Below are 21499 nucleotides of genomic sequence, written 5' to 3' on the forward strand. Positions count from 1 at the left end.
TAGACTAGTGATTTCCCCTGTGGCTGTGGATTCTGGTAGGGGAATACTTTTGACAATATACAGAGGTGTAGGACAAAATCTTGCAGTGCTTCCGAAGCGTGAGAAAAACAGGAGCATTCAGCCACTCCTGGAGGTGTGGCAGGGGGTTCATCAGCAGCCATCAGAATACAGATTACCCATAATCCTGGCCTGCAACAACCCCGTGGCAGTCTGATCCTGAATGCCCCTGGATCATAGGGTGGTGCTGTGTGGTGTTAAAACAGTTGCCATGTTTATACCCCAGAGAGGGCTGCATTTCACGGGTGTGTCACAGAGCCGCATTCCACACCTTATGAACAGTAATGTACACCTTCTGAGCTGGTACCATTTTGCACCCACTCTGCACGGGTGTAAAAAGTGGGGAATCCTCTGGTGATCCTTGAGGGTGAATAACGCACTATAAATGATGCTATATATGTGTATGAAATCATTTGGGAAGTCCTTGTGTCAAATATTGACTCCTTTTAATAGAGCAGCCAGATCACGCGTGGATACTGAAATCAGTCCACAAGTGCCCATTTCAGTGTTTGGAGCCTCTGGGTAAGGAATTTGAACTGAGCCTATATTGGAGAACTGTGCCCCCAAATTACCTTGTGGTTCTGGGTTTCTCTCTCTTTCTTTAAGGACCACACTTCTGTTCTCCAGAAGAACGACAGTGACAGACATAGAAAACAATCCATAAAACAAGTTGTGATTACAGACCCATGTCTCCTCATTTTCCCATCACAAATGGGAGAAAGGAACAGCCAGCTAGAGTGACCAGATGTCCCGATTTTTTTGGAACAGTCCAGATATTTGGGGCTTTGTGTTATACAGGCACCTATTATCCCCCACCCGCTGTCCCAATTTTTCATACTTGCTGTCTGGTCACCCTAGCCAGGGCATGTTTCAAAGTAAATGTTATTTGTCCATTAAACTACAACACGTGGCTACGCTAAGGAAATAAAAGGCACAGTGTAGATGAGAGAAAAGGACCACAGGGGAGAGGAAAAGTAGAGTTAAAAGGAAGGGATAAGTGGGATAGATGCTTTGGTGGAGGCCCTAAACTGATACAAATCCATGTAGCTCCACTGAAGTTCACAAAGCGATACCAATTTCCAGCACCTGATATCTGGCTCCTTAGGAATGGATCCAAGTATTTGTAATATTATTATACTTCTATTAGTGCTTATTCATGCAAATTCTAGGGTCTTCCCAGGTAGCCCACATAGTGTGACTGTCTCCCTCTAATGGGTAGTCCATGTATATAGATGTATGAGTTTGATACAGTCTTTGAGCTGTAGAGGTGGGGTTCTTTAGTTCAGGTAGTAGCAATTCCTATTTTTAGATGCATGGGTCCCAAATGACTTCCCCAGCAACAGTACGAAACCAGAACACTTTGCATATGGTGCCCCATGTGACTTTCCTCTTCATTTCTCATCCGAAAAGGTGGAGGATCCAGTGTCAGACCCACATTTTGATGCCTAAGAGAGGGCATTCACCCCATTTGCCACTGCTTCTGTCTCCGCAGGCCCCCTGGAACATGTTCATTTGTCTCTCCCGTTTGTTACTACCAAGAACAAAGAGGTCAACGCTACGGCGGTATTGTGGCCCAGTCAGGTGGGCACGCTGACTTACATTTGGTGGTTCGGGAACAACACCGAGGTTTGTATGTCCCTACAGAACTGTAGCAAACCATTCCAGGAGGAATATGTGTCCGGGAATGGGCAGGGCCTGTGAATACTCTTGAATAGTGAATAAACCCATTACAGGTCAGAGCAGTCAGGATTCGGCACTTTGCTCTACAAAAATAAGAACATAGGCATTGCCAATCTGGATCAGTTCCATGGTCCCTCTAGTCCAGTGCCTTGTCTCTGACAGTGGCCAACACCAGATGCTTCAGAGAAAGATGTAAACTACCCCACAGCAGGCAGATGTGGGATAAACTCCCCTCCCCTATCTATGCAAATCAGCATTTTTTTAAACTACTTAGCTATCTCTGTGTAAGGATCATTTGAATTGTGTGCAAATTCCTAACCCCCTATTGAATAATGCTATGGGGATCTTATTGCAAAGTGGGCTAAAAAGTTTTTTTTCTTCCTTTAACTAAAATACAAATTTGACAATTTTTACAAAACTATCAATGCTGAAGTTTTCTGTTCATTTTGGCGGTGAAATATCCTGTCGGCTCACAAAAATGCCCTGACAGGCACCATGGCGCCCGCAGGCACCGGGTTGGGGACCCCCTGCTCTAAACCAATGCAAAGTTCTCATTTTGTCTGTTAAACTATGTATGCAAGAATTCTTCATTACCACACTCTGGGGATGCAAAATGATACATAGTACATCTGTCTGGCTACGGACGCTACTTACCATAAATAGAGCACATACAACTTTCTGCTGTCTCTTTAGTTAGGATGCTTGCAAATCTTACCAGGTGCTTTGTAATTGTTATTTATCTGTATTGCGGAAGTACCCAAAGGCCCCGATTAGATTCTGAGGATGAGATTTTCATAAATGCATAGATGGTCAGGCCAGAAGGGAGCATTAGATCATCTTGTGTGATCTCCTGCATAGCAAGGCCCTATAATTTTACTCTGTAATCTCTACATTAGCCTGTGTCTTGTGACTGAGCTAGAGGATAGTTTTAGATAGCCATCTGATCTTGATTTAAAAACATCCAAATGTTTATCTACCACATGTGGAGAATCTACCACATCCTTTGGCAAGTTGTTCCAATGGTTAATTACCCTGTTTAAAAATTGCATCTTCTTTCTAACTTGGATTTATCTAGCTTCAACTTCCAGTCACTGGATCTTGTCCTGCCTTTATCTGTTAGATTGAAGAACCCTGTAGTGTCAGATATCTTCTCCCCATGGAGGTACTTACAGACTGTGATTGTCACCTCTTACCCTCCTGTCTGAGAAATCAAGCTCATTAGTGACTAGTGCTGGCCGAACGGCTCCCATTGAAGTCAAGGGGAGTTTTACCATTGACCACAATGGGAGCAGAGTTAGACTAACTGTGGGTGCTTTTGAAAATCCAAACTAGTAAAGGAATACGGGAGGTTATAGCAGTGGCTGCTGGGTGTGGTCAGAAAGGCTGTATGGCAAGCACTAGTGTAGTGTCTTAACAAACGTAAATGGTAGCCTAGAGTTCCTGGAGTGGAGACATTGTGTAACCGTGAGCAACTCCTTCAGATAAATGGTGACACTCCATTGCTCACAAGGAGGCAAGTATAGGAGGCCCATATCTGCCCTAAACCCTTCATTCTAGTAACAGTGGTGTCCTGGAGAATACCTTAGGCTATTGAGGGAGAAATCTGGGTCAGTTCCCAGCTCTGTTACCGACTCTGTGCGGCCTGGGGCAGGCCACTTTGTTCCTCTCTCTGTTGGCTCCCCAGCTGTACAATGGGGATAATGATCTTTTCTTCCCATTTGCTTGTTTAGACTGTAAGCCCTTTGATGGCACCTTACTTGTACACAGCACCTAACGCAATTGGGCCCTGGTCTTGTTTGTGGCCTTTTGGTGCCACCGTAATACAACTGATAGAAGAGAGTTCTAAATGACAGATTTTTTTTTTCCATCCATAAAAACCTTTCAAGTTCTCTGGTTATAAACTTAGGATGGAGAAACCAGTCAAGGAGTAAAGAGTCTCTCAATCATCCTCCCCCGTCGATCCAACACACTATATGCCTAACCTCCCTCCTGTTTGGAGTAGCCAGAGCTAGGACTTCTGGAATCGGGAAGATCAGATGGCAGCCTAATTGCCCCTTTTCTCATGTGTTTGCAGCCACTGGTCACCCTGGAGGGGAGCATCACATTCACGTTCTCTGTGGAAGGGATGAACACGATCACGGTACAGGTCTCGGCAGGGAACACCATTCTGCAGGACACAAAGACTATTGCAGTATATGGTGAGCTCTTACCCCTTTATTTTTCTGTTGCTTTTCTCCCCCCCCCACCCCCCCAGCAAAGCAATGATGGCATTGCTCAGCACGGGATGCGGGATGAGAATTTAGCTGCACAGATGTACCCAGAACAACGGTGTGCTGCGTTTGTGACACATCAGTAGTCCCTACAGCAACGTACTGGACCCAACTCTTATTAAAAAGAGAAGCCTTGCAGTATTGCTCCAAAAATGCTTTAGGGCAGATTCTGCTCTCAATTACACTGATGTAAATCAGGAATAATTTCTCTGAAGGCAATTGGAGTTAATCCAGATTTACACCGGTCTCAAGAGGATTTGTACTTGCTCTGCATTTTACTGTAGAGCCACTTCTAGGTGATTACTGCACAGTAGAACCTCAGATTAACAAACATCAGAGTTACAAACTGACCAGTCAACCACACACCTCATTTGGAACCAGAAGTACGCAATCAGGCAGCAGCAGAGACCAAAAACATAAAAAGCACATACAATACAGTACTTTGTTAAACATAAACTACTAAAAAGATAAAGGGAACACAGTGTTTTCCTTCTGCATACTGAAGTTTCAAAGCTGTATTAAGCCAATGTTCAGTTGTAAACTTTTGCAAGAACAACCATAAAGTCTGGATCAGAGTTATGAACATTTCAGAGATACGAACCACCTCCGTTCCAGAGGTGCTTGGAACTCTGAAGTTCTACTGTAATATTTTCAAATGTGGCCATTGGAAAAGTGGATTATGTTACTGACTGGCTGAACTCCACTGATGAGCAGATGTTTTGTCTCGGTATGTGCAAAAGCTGCATGGATCTGTGTCCATTAGAACATACATCTTAGTGTGCACAATTGACTATTGTCTTTTCCCCTGTATTGCAAGCACAGATCACAGTGATATGCTGGATGGTCTCCCAGATTTGGGCTATTTCATGCCTCCAGTGGAATTACCTCCTCTCTAGATACCATTCAATCAGGCGTTTATCCCTGGACCTCACAAAAATACTCCTGATAGCAATGTTTTGTTTCCCCTGTGGAGTGGAGCAGATTAGGCCGTGTGTCCGGTATTTTCACAGACATTTCCACACTCACTCTCCATTCAGATGGTTATGTCTGTTAAGAACCGTGCTGTGTTACCAACACCCTGCATGGGCTGGATTCTCAGCTAGGCTGGAGCGCTCTCCAGGTCATTTGGGCCCTTGTGCAAACTTAGGGCAGCCTTAGAGCTGCTTTCAGTTGCACCTGATGGCAGCAGCCCTCCCCCCCCTTCCCCCGGGGTCATTCCAGCAGCCAATTCAGTGCTCTGATCACACCCTCTTTCCCTGCCCCATCCGCCACACAACTTTTTTTCTGAGGGCCACGAGGTGAGGTGGTGGGGATGACATCAACCCCCTACCATGCCTCTGCTGGAGGTTGGGAACAGGTGGTAATTCTGACACACTCCCTGCCCTAGGAATTGGAAGGAGCCAGGGGGTGCCTGGTTGGATGGGTAGAATACCCCTATGCTGGGGAAATACCCAAGAAACTAGTAAAGTCAGCGTTACAACCCCTTCATGCTGCTGGAGCATGGTAAAGAGGTTGTATCATGGCTGAGATGCTGGCACAGGGTAGTTTTCTAGTGCAAGGTACGTATGGGTCCAGTGAAGTGTATATACTATTAGTAGGTTGGCTAACTGCCTCCAACCTTGCTCATGGGAGATTCCCCAACCCTTAGCTCCAGCCCTGGGAAATGGGATTCATCACAGATTAAAGGGGAAATGATTTGGGGCAACTCTTCTTTAAAATATTGGCAGTGCCTCTTTTCATGAAGTGACCTATCTAGACTCACAGGCTGGGCTGGGGGTAGAAGCTGTCCAAGCTCTTTTTTATTTCTTATCCCAAAGTTATTTCAGTGTGAAAGCTTCTCTCTAAGTAGCAAATATAAATGTGCAGTGTCTCTCTATCAGAGCATCTGTTAAAATCCCATCCAAATTCCATGCAGCAGCTTTCTTCCATATTTCAGGAGTCCTGTTTTAGTGTAACATTTCAGTTAAATTCCCCGTTCCAGCCCCCTGCTGTTCAATATGGTAAAGTAATTATGAGGCTGCCTCACTTCTTTCAAGTGATGCTTTTGAGTGTTTCATTTGCATCCTTTCATAAGGTAAACATCCTAATGGCTAGATAAGTCACCTGCATTTTGGAAAGGAAAGAAAAAAAACAACACAGCAGCCTAAGTGAGGGTCTTCCCGGCTCTGTGCGCTGTTCCATTTTGATAAACCTTTGATCATTCATTAGCCTTTGTGGGAATGACGTGCTGAAATTAGTGGAAGTGGCCAGTGGCATATACAAATAGTCAGTCTGTGAATAGCACACATTTTAAATTGCTTTTTAGGTTTCAGTCCAAGTCCCAGTGGACAAGTATCCACATGGCAAAAAGAAAATCATCATTATTGACATTGTTCTGGGAAATTTCAGCTGAAATTCCAAGGACTGGATAGGCCAGTCTGAATTACCCTAGCATCCCTGGAAATGGTTACGACAAGTCAAGCTTCGGGTCTGTCGGCAAGGCAACATGAAGACCCTTGCATTGCCAGCACCTGTGCTGTGCCTATTCTTAGATCACCCATGAACTTCCATCTCTGGGCCGCTTGATCTGATTCTTTCTCCAACGCAAAGTTCACACACACAAATTGTATGAAACAAGGACCAGATCCTTGTAAATCAACGTAGATCCTTTGGCTTCAATGGAGCTACCTCAGTGTACAGCAGCTAAGGATCTGACCCTGAAAGTTTTAGAGCCACATGTGCCCAGTCTATAAATGTAGGACCGGTTATAAAGTTCAGAAGTTGAAAGGCACTACTCAGTGTCAATGACCTTGAGCACAATAGGTAAAAATCTGGAAGGAGGACGCTGCATTTAAGCGTGTGCTTAAGTGCTTTGCTAAACAGGGGAACGTTAGAACGATGTACTCTAGTAACATTGCGGTGGGAGAGGTTCTCATTGCTGTTCCTGAGAAGTTATGTTATGGAGCAGTGTTTGAGACATTGTTTTGGAATTCGCTTCCCCCTCCCTTGATCCATAACAGCCCAAATTTGTTAACCTACAGGTCCATAACAATGCCCATCTATCCCTCATGAGCAAGGAGATGGGTAGCTCTGGGTAGCAGAGTGTGTAGTACCTGATGGGGATACTGTGGGCAAGGGGAGCTAGTTAAATTTTGTTGTATCTAAGAAGTTGCTGAGGTCCTTTTTTGAGGATGATTGACAGGCCAGTTTCTGTATTAGTATCTTTGTGGAACGTGGTCAAGCTTTTGGACGAGTGCCCTTTTACAGCGGAATGGTACAAATGTAAACAAATAAATATTGGAGTATGGCTAGAGAATGATAAGGGGAGAGGATGACGAAGACATTTTCCTGCCTCGTACAGTTTTGTATGTGGTGCTCAGGTGCCCATAGCCTGTGGGTGGATCCCTCAACTGTAGGCGTATTTGACATCGATCAGCATAGCTCCATTGGCTTCACTGAAGCTATGTCAGTGTACACAAGCTGAGGCTCTAGTCCTCGCATTTGATTCTTACTCAGTTGGGATAAATGTGTTATCCAATTACATGGGCTAAAATCCACTGCAGTACATTGTATTTGATTGACAACCCGACACTGAAACTCCATGGTCTGTCAATGAGTTTATTCACAGCAAGTGTGCCCTTGTGTATCCCCAGAGCGATTTCAATCTCTCCGCTTGTCGTTCTCTCCAAACCTGGATGAGTACAACCCAGATATCCCTGAATGGAGACGGGACGTCAGCAGAGTGATCAAGAGAGCTCTAGTGGAGGTAAGCACTGGAATACGTTTTTTATTCCTTATTGCTACATTTCCTTTGTCATCATTGTGTCTATCCTGGGCCTTGATTTGAAGAGCAGAATGATCTGCCCAAAGGAGCCAAGATCTTGGAAAGAGAGAGAGATGATGAAGAGGTCTGTTGAAATGCTATGCTCTACAGCCCCGTTTTTTATGTGGTTGAGCATAATGTGGGTGGGCCTGATGGCCATAGGTCTCACCTCTGGGAAGCATCACTTTTTTATTATTGGGGCCAAAGCAGAATACTTCGGAGGAAAGTGTATATAAGACCCAAGTTGCGCCTATGTAGTAACAATGAGAGCAGTTTTAACACTGCATAATAATGATTATTCCCCTTTGCTGTGGTCTGTATACAGCAGCAAAATGCAGAGTTGTCCCATGTGAACTCACAAAAAAGGATGCTCCAGATTTATGGAGCAGCAGTGAAGGTGTGTTTTTTTTCACATACAAAGGGCAGGACTGTAAGTGCTTTGTATCCAACATTAGGTACATCGTCCTGCCGTGGAAGTGCATTGTACTCCACATACAGCATTCTGGAGACATGGGCCAGGGCTGGAGATGCATTTTTCCTCTACATACTTGGTGTACTGGAAACTATCAAGAGCTGTGGCCTAAAGAAATAGTATTTGGGGCTGGAGATCAAGGTTTGTAAAAGGCTGACAAACGTTATACCAGTTAGTGGAGACCGCAAGTGCTGCTTTTGTAACCTACACACCTCCTGGGTGTGGTGTTCTGTCCCATCTAGTGGCACAGAGACCACTTAGAAAGAGAGTTAATGAGTCTGCTCTACAGCCTTGGCTACCAGCCATATGGCTTTTAGCTCATGCAGTAGAGGCTCATGCGCTAAACTCCAGAGGTCCTAGATTTGATCCTGCCTGCCAATGACTGGGGTGTGTCGGTGTTCCACTGTGATACAATGTGAAGCAATGGAAAAGGGTCTGTGCAACTGATTTGTAGAATTGTGTGTGAGAGAGAGAGAATACATGCATAGAATGTGTACCCACAGGTATTGTGTCCCTGTGTGTGATCACAGTAACTTCATGCACAAATATCCGACTGCCACACCAGCCGTTTGCACAGCTGGTGCCACAAATGATCAGACAGTCTTGCTGAAGGCACGCACCAACTGTGTGAGTCCATTCTGGGGGCTGTACTTCTAAAAATCTGTCCCCTATCTCCTTTTTATCTTTAAAGTTTTTTTCAATGAACAACACGTAATGCAATTTCTTCTTCTAACCTCATCAAAACATGGAGGAGGAGGAGGAAGAAGAAATAATCTTCCTGTGGGCTTTGGTTTGTAACCTTTAGACCTTTGTGTGTCTATATCAAGTATCTGATGGTCCATTCAGCTTCTAAATTGGTTTTCACAACATCAACAATGCAATAAAACAAAATCAATTCACTGAAAAGAGATTATAAACCTGGGGTGTCAAGGCTACTTATCACAACCAGAGTGATACAAACAAAAACCCTAGCGGTATTGTATCAGTGTTGACTTGAAAAGAAGGACCCTTTGACAGCTGATCACATGGCTGTATGACACACTTAAAAAAACCTTTATGGAAAAGTCCTATAGAATTTAGGGATAAAACTCAAGGATGGGCTATAGAAATTAAATAGGGTTCTGCACAATTACTCTAAAAACAAACTAATTCAATAGAAAATGATCTCCTTGTTTTACATTTTTATACCAAACTAGAAATGTCAATAGATGATTATATCCTTACTATAGAGTTCCATATGTTAGTGTAAAAATTCTGTAGAAATGTTATGATTCTCTACTAAATGCTCCTGGTTTTTTCTCTGTGTTGGATTATGATGTTCCTAATTTGGGATTATCCCAATATAACTTTATTTATCATGATCATTCACACCATTGGTCCCTCGATCTTTAGTCCCATCCCTTCGAGCAATGTCTAGTACCTGATGCTACAGAGGAAGGTGAAAATGCATTTAGCTAATTATCTGAAACATTACATGGGGAAAATTCCTTCCTGTTCACTGCAGGTGATCTCTTAATACCCTGGAGCATGAGCACTGATAGTCCTTGTCTAAGCCTCTTAGGTGATTATGCACACATCAACGGATGCTCTAGATACAAGGCCTGTCTTCATAGGAGTTCTGCAATGTATGAAGCTAAATGTGGGACCCTCTCTGCTATTTTTTCTCTGCCCAGATTCTCTTTTTCAGCATTAAAAGCAAATCTTGTCAAACGTATTGTTTTCCAGGCCAGGGAGAGGGTCCTACATTTTCACCTTCCCCTCCTCAACATATTTCCATATTTATGCGGCTTCACGCTAGCATTCTATCCAGCAGTGACAGTACCTACAGCAAAACGCATACCAGCAGTAGCAAGATGGCAGGGTCACTGCAGGCTGCCCTATGGCTGATGCCTAGTAGTGTGGGTCATTAATCAGACAGGTTACCTTAGGTCAGCAACAGAAAATCACTCGGACTTCAGTTCCCTCCCGTCCCCCTCGTCTTTCCCTCTGGGAAGCAGGTGTTGCAAGCCGTAGCCCCTATGGAGAGTGGGTAGAAAATCTGGAATCTTAGCACCAATTAATGGTTTGGGGATTTTGAGCTACAGTCTTTTGGGTGCAGGGTCCTCACTACAGGTTGAGCTCTGTGCACTGCTGATGTCTGCTGTGCTGCAGTGGTTTGATTATTTTAAAGATGACCTACAAAATCCAGTGTTTGGAAATGTAAAAAGCCTCCTAAGGTTATGTAACCTTCAGTCAGGTGCTGTTGGCAGCAACAAGGCTGGATTCGGTATTTTCTGGGAGGGGAGGCCCTTAAAATTACAAAACGAAACCATCTTGAGCCTCCACCCAGAAGTCTGGGAAAACGAAACCAGTGGCTCTCAACCTTTCCAGACTACTGTACCCCTTTCGGGAGTCTGATTTGTCTGGCGGACCCCAAGTTTCACCTCACTTAAAAACTACTTGCTTACAAAATCAGACTTAAAAATACAGAAGTGTCACAGCTCACTATTACTGAAAACTTGCTTACGTTCTCATTTTTACCATGGAATAAATCAATTGGGATATAAATATTATATTTGCATTACAATGGATTGCATATAGAGCAATATAAACAAGTCATTGTCCGTATGAAATTTTAATTTGTACTGACTTAGCTGGTGCTTTTTATGCAGCCTGTTGTAAAACTAGACAATATGTAGATGAGTTGATGTAGCCCCTGGAAGACTTCTGCGTACCCCTGGTTGAGAACCACTTAACTAAACCCGACCCTGGGTGCCTGCAAGGCTTCATCTACACTATGAGCTAGGGATGTGATTTCCCCTGCTCATGTACACATCCTCTTGCTATGCTGCTCTATATACTAGTGCTAGCTCTAATCAAGCTGTGTAGACGAGCAGGGGAATCACACCGCTAGCTCACTGTGTAGACCTAGCCAAAGAGGCAACACTTTCCCACTCGCAAGTTCTGAATCCGTTTGTAACAAAAGAAAACTTTTATTTAAGGGGAGGAGAAACAACAGCATTAATTGGGGAAACACCTTACCAGTGGCTTGAAAGTATGCAAACAGTAAGTAAACCCTCACCCCCATGATATGTTGGGCAGTAATCCTTTGCCTGTTTTCTACCTTGTGTAAAAGTCCAATGGATGACTGTCCCCTTTCCCTTCACTGCACCATGCTTACTGTTTGTTGGCTGGGGTCAGCAAAGTCTTTAGAGTCAGTCCAGTTGTAGGTCAGGTGGATTCTATGGGTGGGGGTTAATCTTAGTTAGTTAACGCTTCCACTCCTGCTGCTATGCCTTTAGCTGCAATGCTGTGTTCTGAGGTTTCTATCACCTAGCCCAGTTCTTGGTGGTTTCGCTGGGTTGTGCGGATCCTCACGCCACCCCTGTGTTCTTTCACTGCAACACTGTCCCCACACCAGGTCTAAGACTCAGCCCGCTTGACCAAGGTATTGGCAATTTCAGTTCACTGAGAAGAAACACAGACTCTCAGTTGAGTCTGTTCAGCGCTGTCGTAAAACGCTGGAGGGCTCGCGCTACAGGATTAAAAATGGCAGTGTAGACATTCCCACTTGGGTTGGAGCTCAGGCTCTGAAACCCTCCCTTCTCATTGGGTTTCAGAGCCCAGGCTCCAGGCTGAACATGAACATCTATACAGCTATTGGTCAGCAGAATGAATAAACCAATCATTTAGTTGACCTGGGCTCTGAGACATGCTGCCACATTTTTTGACGTGCAGACAGACCCAAATACTGTTAAACAGACTCTGCAACCCCCATCCCCAACACACTTGGATGTGGCATTATTACCCCATACTTAGTGAGCAAAGTTGAAGTTAGGGTGACCCCTTCAATCAGGCTGTATATTGCACAGTTCCGCTCTCCTTTAGTCATTCAACAAAGATAACAAAATTTCATTAGCCTTGCATACAATACTTAAGTAAATTTTAACCAAAACCAGCCAAAATGGATCTTTTTGGCAAAGAAGGTGTATGTAGTCATCACTTAGATAAAGTAGGCATGTCTATGCAAATGCAGTCTGCTCCTGAGGTCTTTTGAGGAGAGAGCTCATTCAGACCACTGGCTTAGAATTAAAATGTGTGCACTGGATAATTCCACAGAAGCAGGAGGTAGGGGAAACAATTCAGCAGTCTGCAGCTGCCCTTTTCTTGTCCCACAGCTGCCTGAAATTCAGACTGGCCCCGGGTTGCCAGCCCATTCTCTGAACAGTGACACCACCAAGGGTTTTGTTAGTGCATCGGTAACAGTGATTGAACCCTAGTGTGAAATAATAACTGAGGAGGGGCCAAGACAAAAGTGTCCATCCCTGGGACTGGGTGGGCTCAAGGCTAAAACAGGTGGTGCTCTCACGAGATTTCAACCCAACATGGCAAAAATCTCACCAAATAAGACTTCAGAAGCATCGAAAGGAAAAAATAGGCCCCATCCATTCATGAATCTGGCCCAGAAGCTGAACTTTATGAAATTTCCACATGTTCATAAGTGCCTTGAAGGCTGGCTCTGCACATCAGCTGGATGAGACAGCCTGATCCCCCTGCAGGCTGGCTCTGCGCTCCAATGAGATGGGACTGCCCAATCTGCATCCCCCCCACTGGCTGGCTCCATGTTCTCATGAGAAGGCCCGACCTTCCATGGGCTGGCATGGGACAGCTCAAAGACCCCTCCCACTCCTGGGTCAGCTCCACTTTCCAAGGTTATGCCCCCACAAGGTTCCCTACCGCCTCCCCTCCCCTCCGACAAGCCAACGCTACATTCCATCGGGACAGAACAGGCCGACCTCCCCGGTGGGACAGCTCTGTGCTACAAGACTCCGACCCCAGAGGCCAGCTCTGTGCTCTGTCATGGTTCTGTGCGTGGTATCGGTGTGCCAGCACCCATGGAGCTCAAGCTGGTGCCTCATTCAGAGCAAACGCACAGCTGTATTTTACAGGAGTTAAACAATAAAGGTAAGGGCTATCTTTGAAGGTAATCGTCGTGCTCAGAGGAAGGGTAGTCCCGTGCCCCATATTTCAGGATGTGCACATATCGGCTCTGAGTGCTGGGAGAGAATTCCCTTCCTCCCTCCATCCCCTTGATGCTCCCCCCCTGTGCATTTACTGAGCAACTAAAGAGGTACCCTTGAGGTTATTTTCATCTTCATCTCAAGCATCAGTTGCTGATACTGCCAGAAGCAGGACACCAGACTTCACAGTCTGATCTGGCATGGCAAACCCTATGTCCCTCCCCTCTTCGCCCGCATAAATATACCCGTATCATGACCAGAGACCACCAAACTGGGCATTTGTGTCTGTGACTGCCTGATGCACACCCACCGCAATCGGCGAGGTAGGGGTGCAAGTGCTCAGGTTTACCCTGACAGCTGCATGTGACAACGGGCAGGCACTAACTTTTGGGCACCGCATGCGTAGGAGGAAGGGCGGTCACCCTTTGGAAAATGTACCCCACAATGTCCAAGCAAGGTCTCTGGACTACTTCCCAAAGCAACCTGCGCGTATCCAATTGGCAATATTGATTAAATATAGAGACCGTCACTGTACATGGATCCCTGCTGTTTCATTTCACTTCGGTTGATCTTGTTTTGTAAGGTCCATCCACAAACCCAGAGGATAATGAATTACTCTGGGCAGGTAATGCAATTTGCTGACTCAAGTTAAAGGGCCTGGTTTTGACCCACTGACATGAGGGGAGTTGCTGCTGATTCACACCAGTGTGAGATCCAAAGGAGACACTACCAGCTTCTCCTGACACCTTTCATTGGTTGTTGAGAGAGAAAACAACAGCGTTCCACGGGATTGCAATAATAAATGCACAGCTACGTTTCTCACCCTCCCGTGTCAGGAGACCGAGACAGTCAACCCTGCCGGAGGGAACAATAAGGAAAAACGAGTTTGTTTGCACTCTGCCTCATGACCGAAGCTCCAGTTATTTCAGCAGCTCTAAAACATGCTGCACTGGACGGGCACAGTGGGAGGTGCTCTGGGTCAGCACTGCAGAGTGTGTGCAGAGTTACTCAGCACCTGCTTTTAGTAGGTCTGGTTATAGTCAGTGCCGCTGGGGGCTCACGTACCACATTGAAGAGCATGGTATGAAAGCTCAGACAGAGCAAGAGTACAGTAGAATGCCGTCCCCCCGACTTTCCCCGTCACCGGCAGATACCTACATGTACGTACGGTGGTGCTTTAACGCATACGTCTTCGGCATTCCGGACTATCTCTGCAACTCACCTGTTGCTGTTTGTCTACATAACCAGGCAACAAGTATTTCAAGCAAACATATCCTGGTCGCAGTCCTGTCTGGTTTGCCCACATCCGCTGAGCTCTTCGTTTTACCGTATCACGGGACCACAGGAGAAAACAAAAGAACAGCCGAAGACCTAGAACAGGTATTGTTTCCGTTCTGTGCGGGTCGGCGGTGGGAAGGGCAGCAGGGAAAAGATTTCCAGTGCAGGCCTGAAAAAATAACTAAGGTGCAGTTACATTCGAGCCACTGGGATCAAAACCATCGTCTTGGGCCAGGCTAAGTCCTTGTTGCTTTGCCCCAGCAGTGCAAAGGGGAGATGAAGGTGCCCTAACGGTGCAGCTGGGGACATGCAGCAGGGGATCCCCCAGTGATGTAAAGTTGGCAGAAATCCACATCACCTCCTAGATGGCATTCCAAGGTGGGTGGGGATGGGAGCGGGCATGGCCGGGATCCCTAGAGAACTGTTCCTGCTGACAGGACTTAGAGCAGCCCTGGGAGGAGCACAGCCGGTGAGGCATGCAGGGAGCCTGGCCAGGCAGTGGAAAGCAGAAGCAGCTGGTGGAACTCGATAGTTCATAGATGCATCGATTTTTAAGGTTGGAAGGGACCATCGGATCATGCACTCTGACCTCCTCCGTAACACAGGCCAGCGAATTAGATAGTGTGCAACGTTCCGTCTCTGTGAGGCTAAAATACGTTAAAACCAATCCGAGGCATAACTTGCTGCGGGTTTTTTTTCAAAATGTGAAATGTGGCTGGTCTGCGAGGTATTATTGCTGTGTCTGTTTGCACAGGAGTGGGTGCCAAGTCTGGCCTGGACAGGACTTGAAGGTGCCTCATCCCCTGCATTAGGGCCTAAACCCTGGCATTGTTGAGTTCCTGGATGGCAAACGGGGCCCAGCACCCCTCAGGATTTGCCGACTGGTCCATGGAATGAATAAACTAATTCTTCCTCCTGGCAGCTAAATCAACCTTATTTTTCCCCTCCCTTTCTGTTAATTTGAGGTCTTTACCCAGAGGGGCCTGGAACTTTTTCCCACCAGTGTCAGTCTCTTGCAATGCTTTGAAAAACCTCTGTTAACCACACCCCGTTACCAAGGCTCAGAACTACCTGGCCACCTACATTCTCATGCTTACCCTTGCTCAGCCTCCATCTTCCTTAACAAACTACTAATTTTCTCCCTGTGCAATTAGTAAACACCCGGGAAGGAGATTTACTATCCCGCAACCCCTCCCCTCTCCTTTTCCACTCTAAATTGGGAAGGAAGGCAGTGCATAGACTGTGACCCAGCTCCCCTCTGTCACTCTGCTGCTTATTGTATTCTACAAATCATTATATCTATATATATTTTTTCCCTGGTAATCCGGAAATCTCCACGGTCGTAAAGAAAGGAAACGTTGTCATGCTGTCATAAGCCTTTTCAGGGGAGAGGAGAGCTAATGCTTTCAGTGGGGTGCCAGCAGCATCTCTGCTATTTATCCTCTGGAGGTCAAATTGTAATCTCTCCTGTTATAGAAATTATTGCCAATTCATAGCCAGCCATTTCCTATGGAGCTGCATCTTCGCTGTTTCCCACCTGGATGATCAAACATGTATTTTGTTTTGCAGGGGCAGACATAGCTCCCCTTCCCTAGTTGGTCATAAAGTTGGCATTTTGTTTTCAGTGTGAACTGTTTGACGCAGGCTCAGTATGTCTCACTCAGCATTCAGAGCTCCTGAGACTTCCTCTAATGCTGTACAGAATCACAGGTCCTCTGCTGCCCCTGGTTGTTATAAGGGCCTGCATGATGTCAACCTGCATCTAAACCCCTGTGGCACCATTTGGATTGTCCCCGAGTTCATTTCTGAACATCTTATGCTGATGTTTTCTGATGCTGGCCTAATTTACTCCCTTAGTACTTTACCTGCTTCATTCTCTTTATACTACAGATCTTCTGCTTTTCATTTACAGGAGGTTTCTGAATGCACAACTTAAAATTCAAATGCACAGCTTCAAAATGGGGGATAAATGGCTAGGCAGTAGTACTGCTGGAAAGGATCTGGGGGTTATAGTGGATCACAAATTGAATATGAGGCAACAATGTGACACAGTTGCTGAAAAGGTTAAGATCAGTCTGGGTTGTATTAGGAGTGTTGTGTGTAAGACCTGGGAGGTAATTGTCCTGCTCTCCTTGGCCCTGGTGAGGCCTCAGCTGGAGTACTGTCTCCAGTTCTGGGTGCCAGCCTTTAAAAAAGATGTGGAGAAATTGGAGACAGTCCAGAGGAGAGCAACAAAAATTATGAAAGGTTTAGAAAACCTGATGTCGCCTTTTATCTTCTTTAAAGTGAATTTTGTAATGTTGGATTACACCATCGTGGGTTCGGCTCTGGTGGCTACAGTTCCAAGCTCAACAGAGTGAAAGTCACCTCTGCTACTTGCCTCAGATTTAGAATCTCTAGAAACCCATAAAGACCAAAGATAGTGACCCCGAGGACATTTACAAGTACAAGGTCTAGTCTGTTTTACAAGTTTTATTCAAGTTACAATTAAAGTTATGATTACCCAAGCATATAGAAATTCTATAAAACCTATGCACAAGTTATACATACAGTCATACTCACATCTTAATGATATTCTTAAGGTCTGATGGCTGCCTTGCCAATTGATCATCAGTAGAGGGATGGTTCCTGCTGGAGTTTTCCCTCAGGAGCTCAATTTTCCTAATCTGGACACCCTCTTTTTATAATGGCATTCTGACTATATCTCATTAGCATTTATTCCCACAGTGCACCTTACGGTTAGGGCATGTGTTTGAAAAATGGAACTACCGGGTATCTTGTAAGCAGAAAATTACTCTTACTACTAATTTTGCACAGTGTCCCCCGTTGGTACATCTTTTCCCATAATCTTGTGGCATAGGGTCATTCTTTGGTCACTTACTTATATCAAGCATTTTTTAAGCCTATGGTCTAATATGGCTAAGCTAAAATCTTACAGGCCCCAGCCCTACTTATTTAGATACAGTGATGAGCTGTCAAAATCTTAACAACATGTTCCCTCCTCACCCCACGAGGGGGTGGTTACGCACCCCTGCCCCCCCCGGGACTCCTGCCCCATTCAACCCCCCGCATTCCTTGATGCCCCCCCCAGGACCCCTGCCCCATCCACCCCTGTTTCCTGACTGCCCCCAAAACCAGGCAGGAGGGTCTCGTGGGCCACTGTAGTGGGTGCCCACCCCATCCCTAAGAGCCAGAGGCACCTGCCGGGGGGCGAGGTGGGGAGTCCCGGCGGTGCTTACCTGGGGCAGCTCCCAGGAAGCATCCGGCAGGTCCCTCTGGCTCCTGGGGAGCGGGGGGAGCAGCTGCTCCCCCCACTGATCACATCAAAGGTGGCGCCTGAGGCGCCAACTCCCTGGGTGCTCCGGGGCTGGAGCCCCCACGGGGAGAATTTGGTGGGTGCAGAGCACCCACAGGCAGCTCCGTGCCCCAGCTCACCTCACCTCCGCCTCCTCCCCTGAACACACGACCCTGCTCTGCTTCTATGCCACTCCCCCACCCCCGGCTTCCCGCGAATCAGCTGTTCAGGTGTTATTTGCCATATTCGCCTTCTTACAGTTCGACTATATTCTAAAGTGCCCATCCTGACCCGTGTCCAGGCAGCCAGGGCTTGATTTTCAGAAGCACTGAGCATTGGCAAATTGAACAGAAGGCACCTCTGAAAATCAGTCCCCACACACAGAATTAAAGATCCACATTAACTGCAATCTGTACGGATGCTAGTCAGGGACTTGCTTGCACACACATCTGTGCTGGCAGCCCTGAGGACACTCAGAGACGTTTGCACTCACTTTTTGAAATATCTGACCATGAAGTTCACCAGAAGTGCTTGTAAAAGGACTTTATCCCTCCATGCTCCTTGAGTAGCTGCTGTTGCAGAGAGGTGGGTTTTTTTTCTCTTCTCTTCAGGGTCACTTGTCTGTGCAAAATGATGACAAGTTGTTTTTCAGCCTTGGTGAAGGCTTGTATGCCCTAGAGGTGAATCTCAAATTTACTCTCTTGCCATAATGCCCAGATGTCTGTCAAGATCACCTATTGCCCCTGTGAATACCAGCCTCTCTCCTTTTCACAGACTCAACTTTTGGCCCTGTGTCAAGAACATCCTATGATTCTCAAGTTCGCCTCTTGTCCCAGTGTATTTTTCCATCCGAGGTTCAGCTGTCGTATTAATGTTCAGGACCTCTCAAGTTCACCTGGGAGCACTGATGGCTTGCATTGTCCTAGTGCAACAGTATAGTATCCCTTGGGATCATCTCTGTTGTGTTGTCAATGCAACAATTGGTATTAATAATACCTTGCACTTACATCTCATCTTTCATTAAGGAATCTCAAAGCAATTTACAAAGCCTCATCACAGCCCACATAAATTAGCCCAGTATGATTATGCTCATGTCCATGATGGGGAAAGTGAGGTACCGAAACACGACGTGACCCAGCCCAAGTTACAGAGAGTCTGTAGCAGAGCTGAAAGCAGATTCCTGTTGTCTTGACTCCCACACTACTCTTCTAAGCACTAGACTAAATTCCTTCCCATCAACGTCTATGTTTAATTCTTTCTTTAGTTGTTTACTGATTCATCCAGTGAATTGAAAAAGTCTTAACAAGTCACACGCTATGTACTAATTGCAAATCCTGCACAAAATCCATGGAAACATTCAGATGCTCAGTTCATGTAAATCGGTGTCAGCTCCACTGACATTAAAGGTTTCAGAGTAGCGGTCGTGTTAGTCTGTAGTCGCAAAAAGAAAAGGAGGACTTGTGGCACCTTAGAGACTAACCCATTTATTTGAGCATTTATCTATAGCTCACGAAAGCTCATGCTCAAATAAATTGGTTAGTCTCTAAGGTGCCACAAGTCCTCCTTTTCTTTTTGCGACTACAGACTAACATGGCTGCTACTCTGAAACCTGTCATTATGCAAGGCAATGAATTTAGCCGCGTGGAGTGGAAATCTATCAACTTCATGAAAAAAACTCATACAGATACTGACATTAAAGGGGCTGTGCCAGTTTAGACCAGTCGAGGATGTAACTCCAAATTCCTGATACCCAGTATTTAGATCTATTTGTAGAAACATGCCCTTTTAGAGTCTTGTAGTTCAGATCTCACCCAGTCCTCACTAAGAAAACTCCAAGAGAAGTCAAATTAATTATGTTTTTTTCTGTGGGTAAACTGGAATCTCTTTTTTCACCACCTGTCTTTTATTATTATTCATTTTATGTTCTTTGATGAAAGAATGATTTCTTTTACAGAATTATCGTTGCACTTCATGCTTAATTCTGTAAATGAAGCAGATAAAAGTCAATGAGGCTCAGTTAAGAACCCAAACGAATTCTGAATGCTAATTATTTTCAGAGGGGAGACTCTTGAAGATTATAAATTAGGAGTTCGTTATTCTGAGAAGCTTCACCTTCAGTTTAGTTAGTTATGTATCCTAAGGGCAAAGGATGTAGAAGGACATTTTTTTAGGCTTATCATTTCCCCAAATAAGGATATGTGGGTTAAACTGGTCAGAAAAGGGTAGGCCTCTCTGAACTAGACACAGTCGCTTTGAAGTTGCCTCACCTACCTTTCCAGCAAAACACATCCCGAGCACTGTTCCACCCAGGAGATACAAAAGAGGACACAAGACCCCCAATGTGATTCTCACTGAAATCAAAAGTGTCTTTCCATTGACTTCATTGGGAATTGGCTCAAACCTCAAATGTGGAATTTCCTCGAAAGCACAATGGGTTGAGTCTGGAGTTATGCCTGGTTTTAGGATCAGAGATCCTTGTGACCCATCCGGACAAGATGTTAGTGCTTTATGCTGAAAGAAAGAAACTCCCATTTGCCAAACCCATGGCCGGCTTTGGATACCTTTGCTCACACAGAGCAATAGTGTACTCCAGAAGTCCCACTGATTCTGTACAAGGAGTAAGGTACTACTTGGAGCCCTCTGAGTAGGGCTACCAGAATCTATGAAGAGGTGCCCAGTTCTAATTGAGGTTATTTCTGTTGCTTCATGCTATGAAGCGCTTGCTTCTTCTAGCCTTGTATTAGGTCCCAAATACTAGCTCTTAAAATACGGATATTTCCATATCCTTAATTATTTTAGTCGTTTTTAGAAGTTTCTAAAATGTATTGGTTATCATTTCTCCCTTCCTCTGACCCCTGTGCAGTTGGAACTACTTAGGAAGCCTGCTTTTACATACATGAAAAACAGTGGCAATAAAAAACAAAAAACTTTCTAAAATATTTCTAAATGAGTTCCCCTCTCCTTCAATTATGAGCGAGGTTTTCAAAGCTGGGTAATGGACTTGGATATCTAACGCCAATGTGAACTGAGCCTCCATATTGCTCAGATGTCTTTGAATTCCTCAGAGTGTGTTATCAGATCTCCTTATCCTTGTCCAGATTGTTCAGAGCTCCCTGGAAAGAGCTATGGACAGGAAACCTTCTGTAGTGTATAAAAGCAAGTTTTATTGGTCCTGCAAAACCCAGGAGCTATTTTTCAGTGCCACCTACTGGCTTTTTACCTATTAACTAACTGTTTACATACGGACATCTCTCATTTACACAGCATTCCTCAAACAGAGATGATTTCTTAAGACTCACCTTTGCTGCAATGCCTACAAAGCCCAACCGGCTAAGGGGGGTGATGAGCTGTGACTGTCCCTTTTCTCCTCTCCTCTGTACTCCTACTAACTCCCTCATTCCTGTCCATCCTATCTCAGCCTCAATTAAATCTCCATCCTTCATCTTTCTAGACTGCAAGTCCTCCAGGATAGGGATTGTCTCTGAGTATGTCTGCACTGCACCTGGGAGGCATGGTTCCCAGCACGGGCAGACAGATTCAAGCTAGCACACTAACAATACCCATGTGGATGTTGCAGCACGGGCAGCGGCTCAGGCTAACCACCTGAACTCAGACCACGGGTGCTTTCATTCTGCCTCAGTGAGG

General features: G+C 45.4%; 1 protein-coding gene across 1 annotated transcript in view; it reads left to right on the forward strand.

Annotated features, from left to right (window-relative positions):
- SORCS1 (sortilin related VPS10 domain containing receptor 1) overlaps nucleotides 1-21499 on the forward strand; it is a 424169-nt gene that overhangs the window by 386677 nt on the left and 15993 nt on the right. Inside the window, exons 20-23 of the mRNA XM_073354427.1 lie at nucleotides 1550-1683; nucleotides 3812-3935; nucleotides 7640-7752; nucleotides 14530-14661. Coding sequence (XP_073210528.1) covers nucleotides 1550-1683; nucleotides 3812-3935; nucleotides 7640-7752; nucleotides 14530-14661 — 503 coding nt within the window. The remainder of the gene's footprint in view (nucleotides 1-1549; nucleotides 1684-3811; nucleotides 3936-7639; nucleotides 7753-14529; nucleotides 14662-21499) is intronic.

This window comes from Lepidochelys kempii, chromosome 7, assembly GCF_965140265.1.
Source record: "Lepidochelys kempii isolate rLepKem1 chromosome 7, rLepKem1.hap2, whole genome shotgun sequence".
NCBI classification, from domain to species: domain Eukaryota; kingdom Metazoa; phylum Chordata; order Testudines; family Cheloniidae; genus Lepidochelys; species Lepidochelys kempii.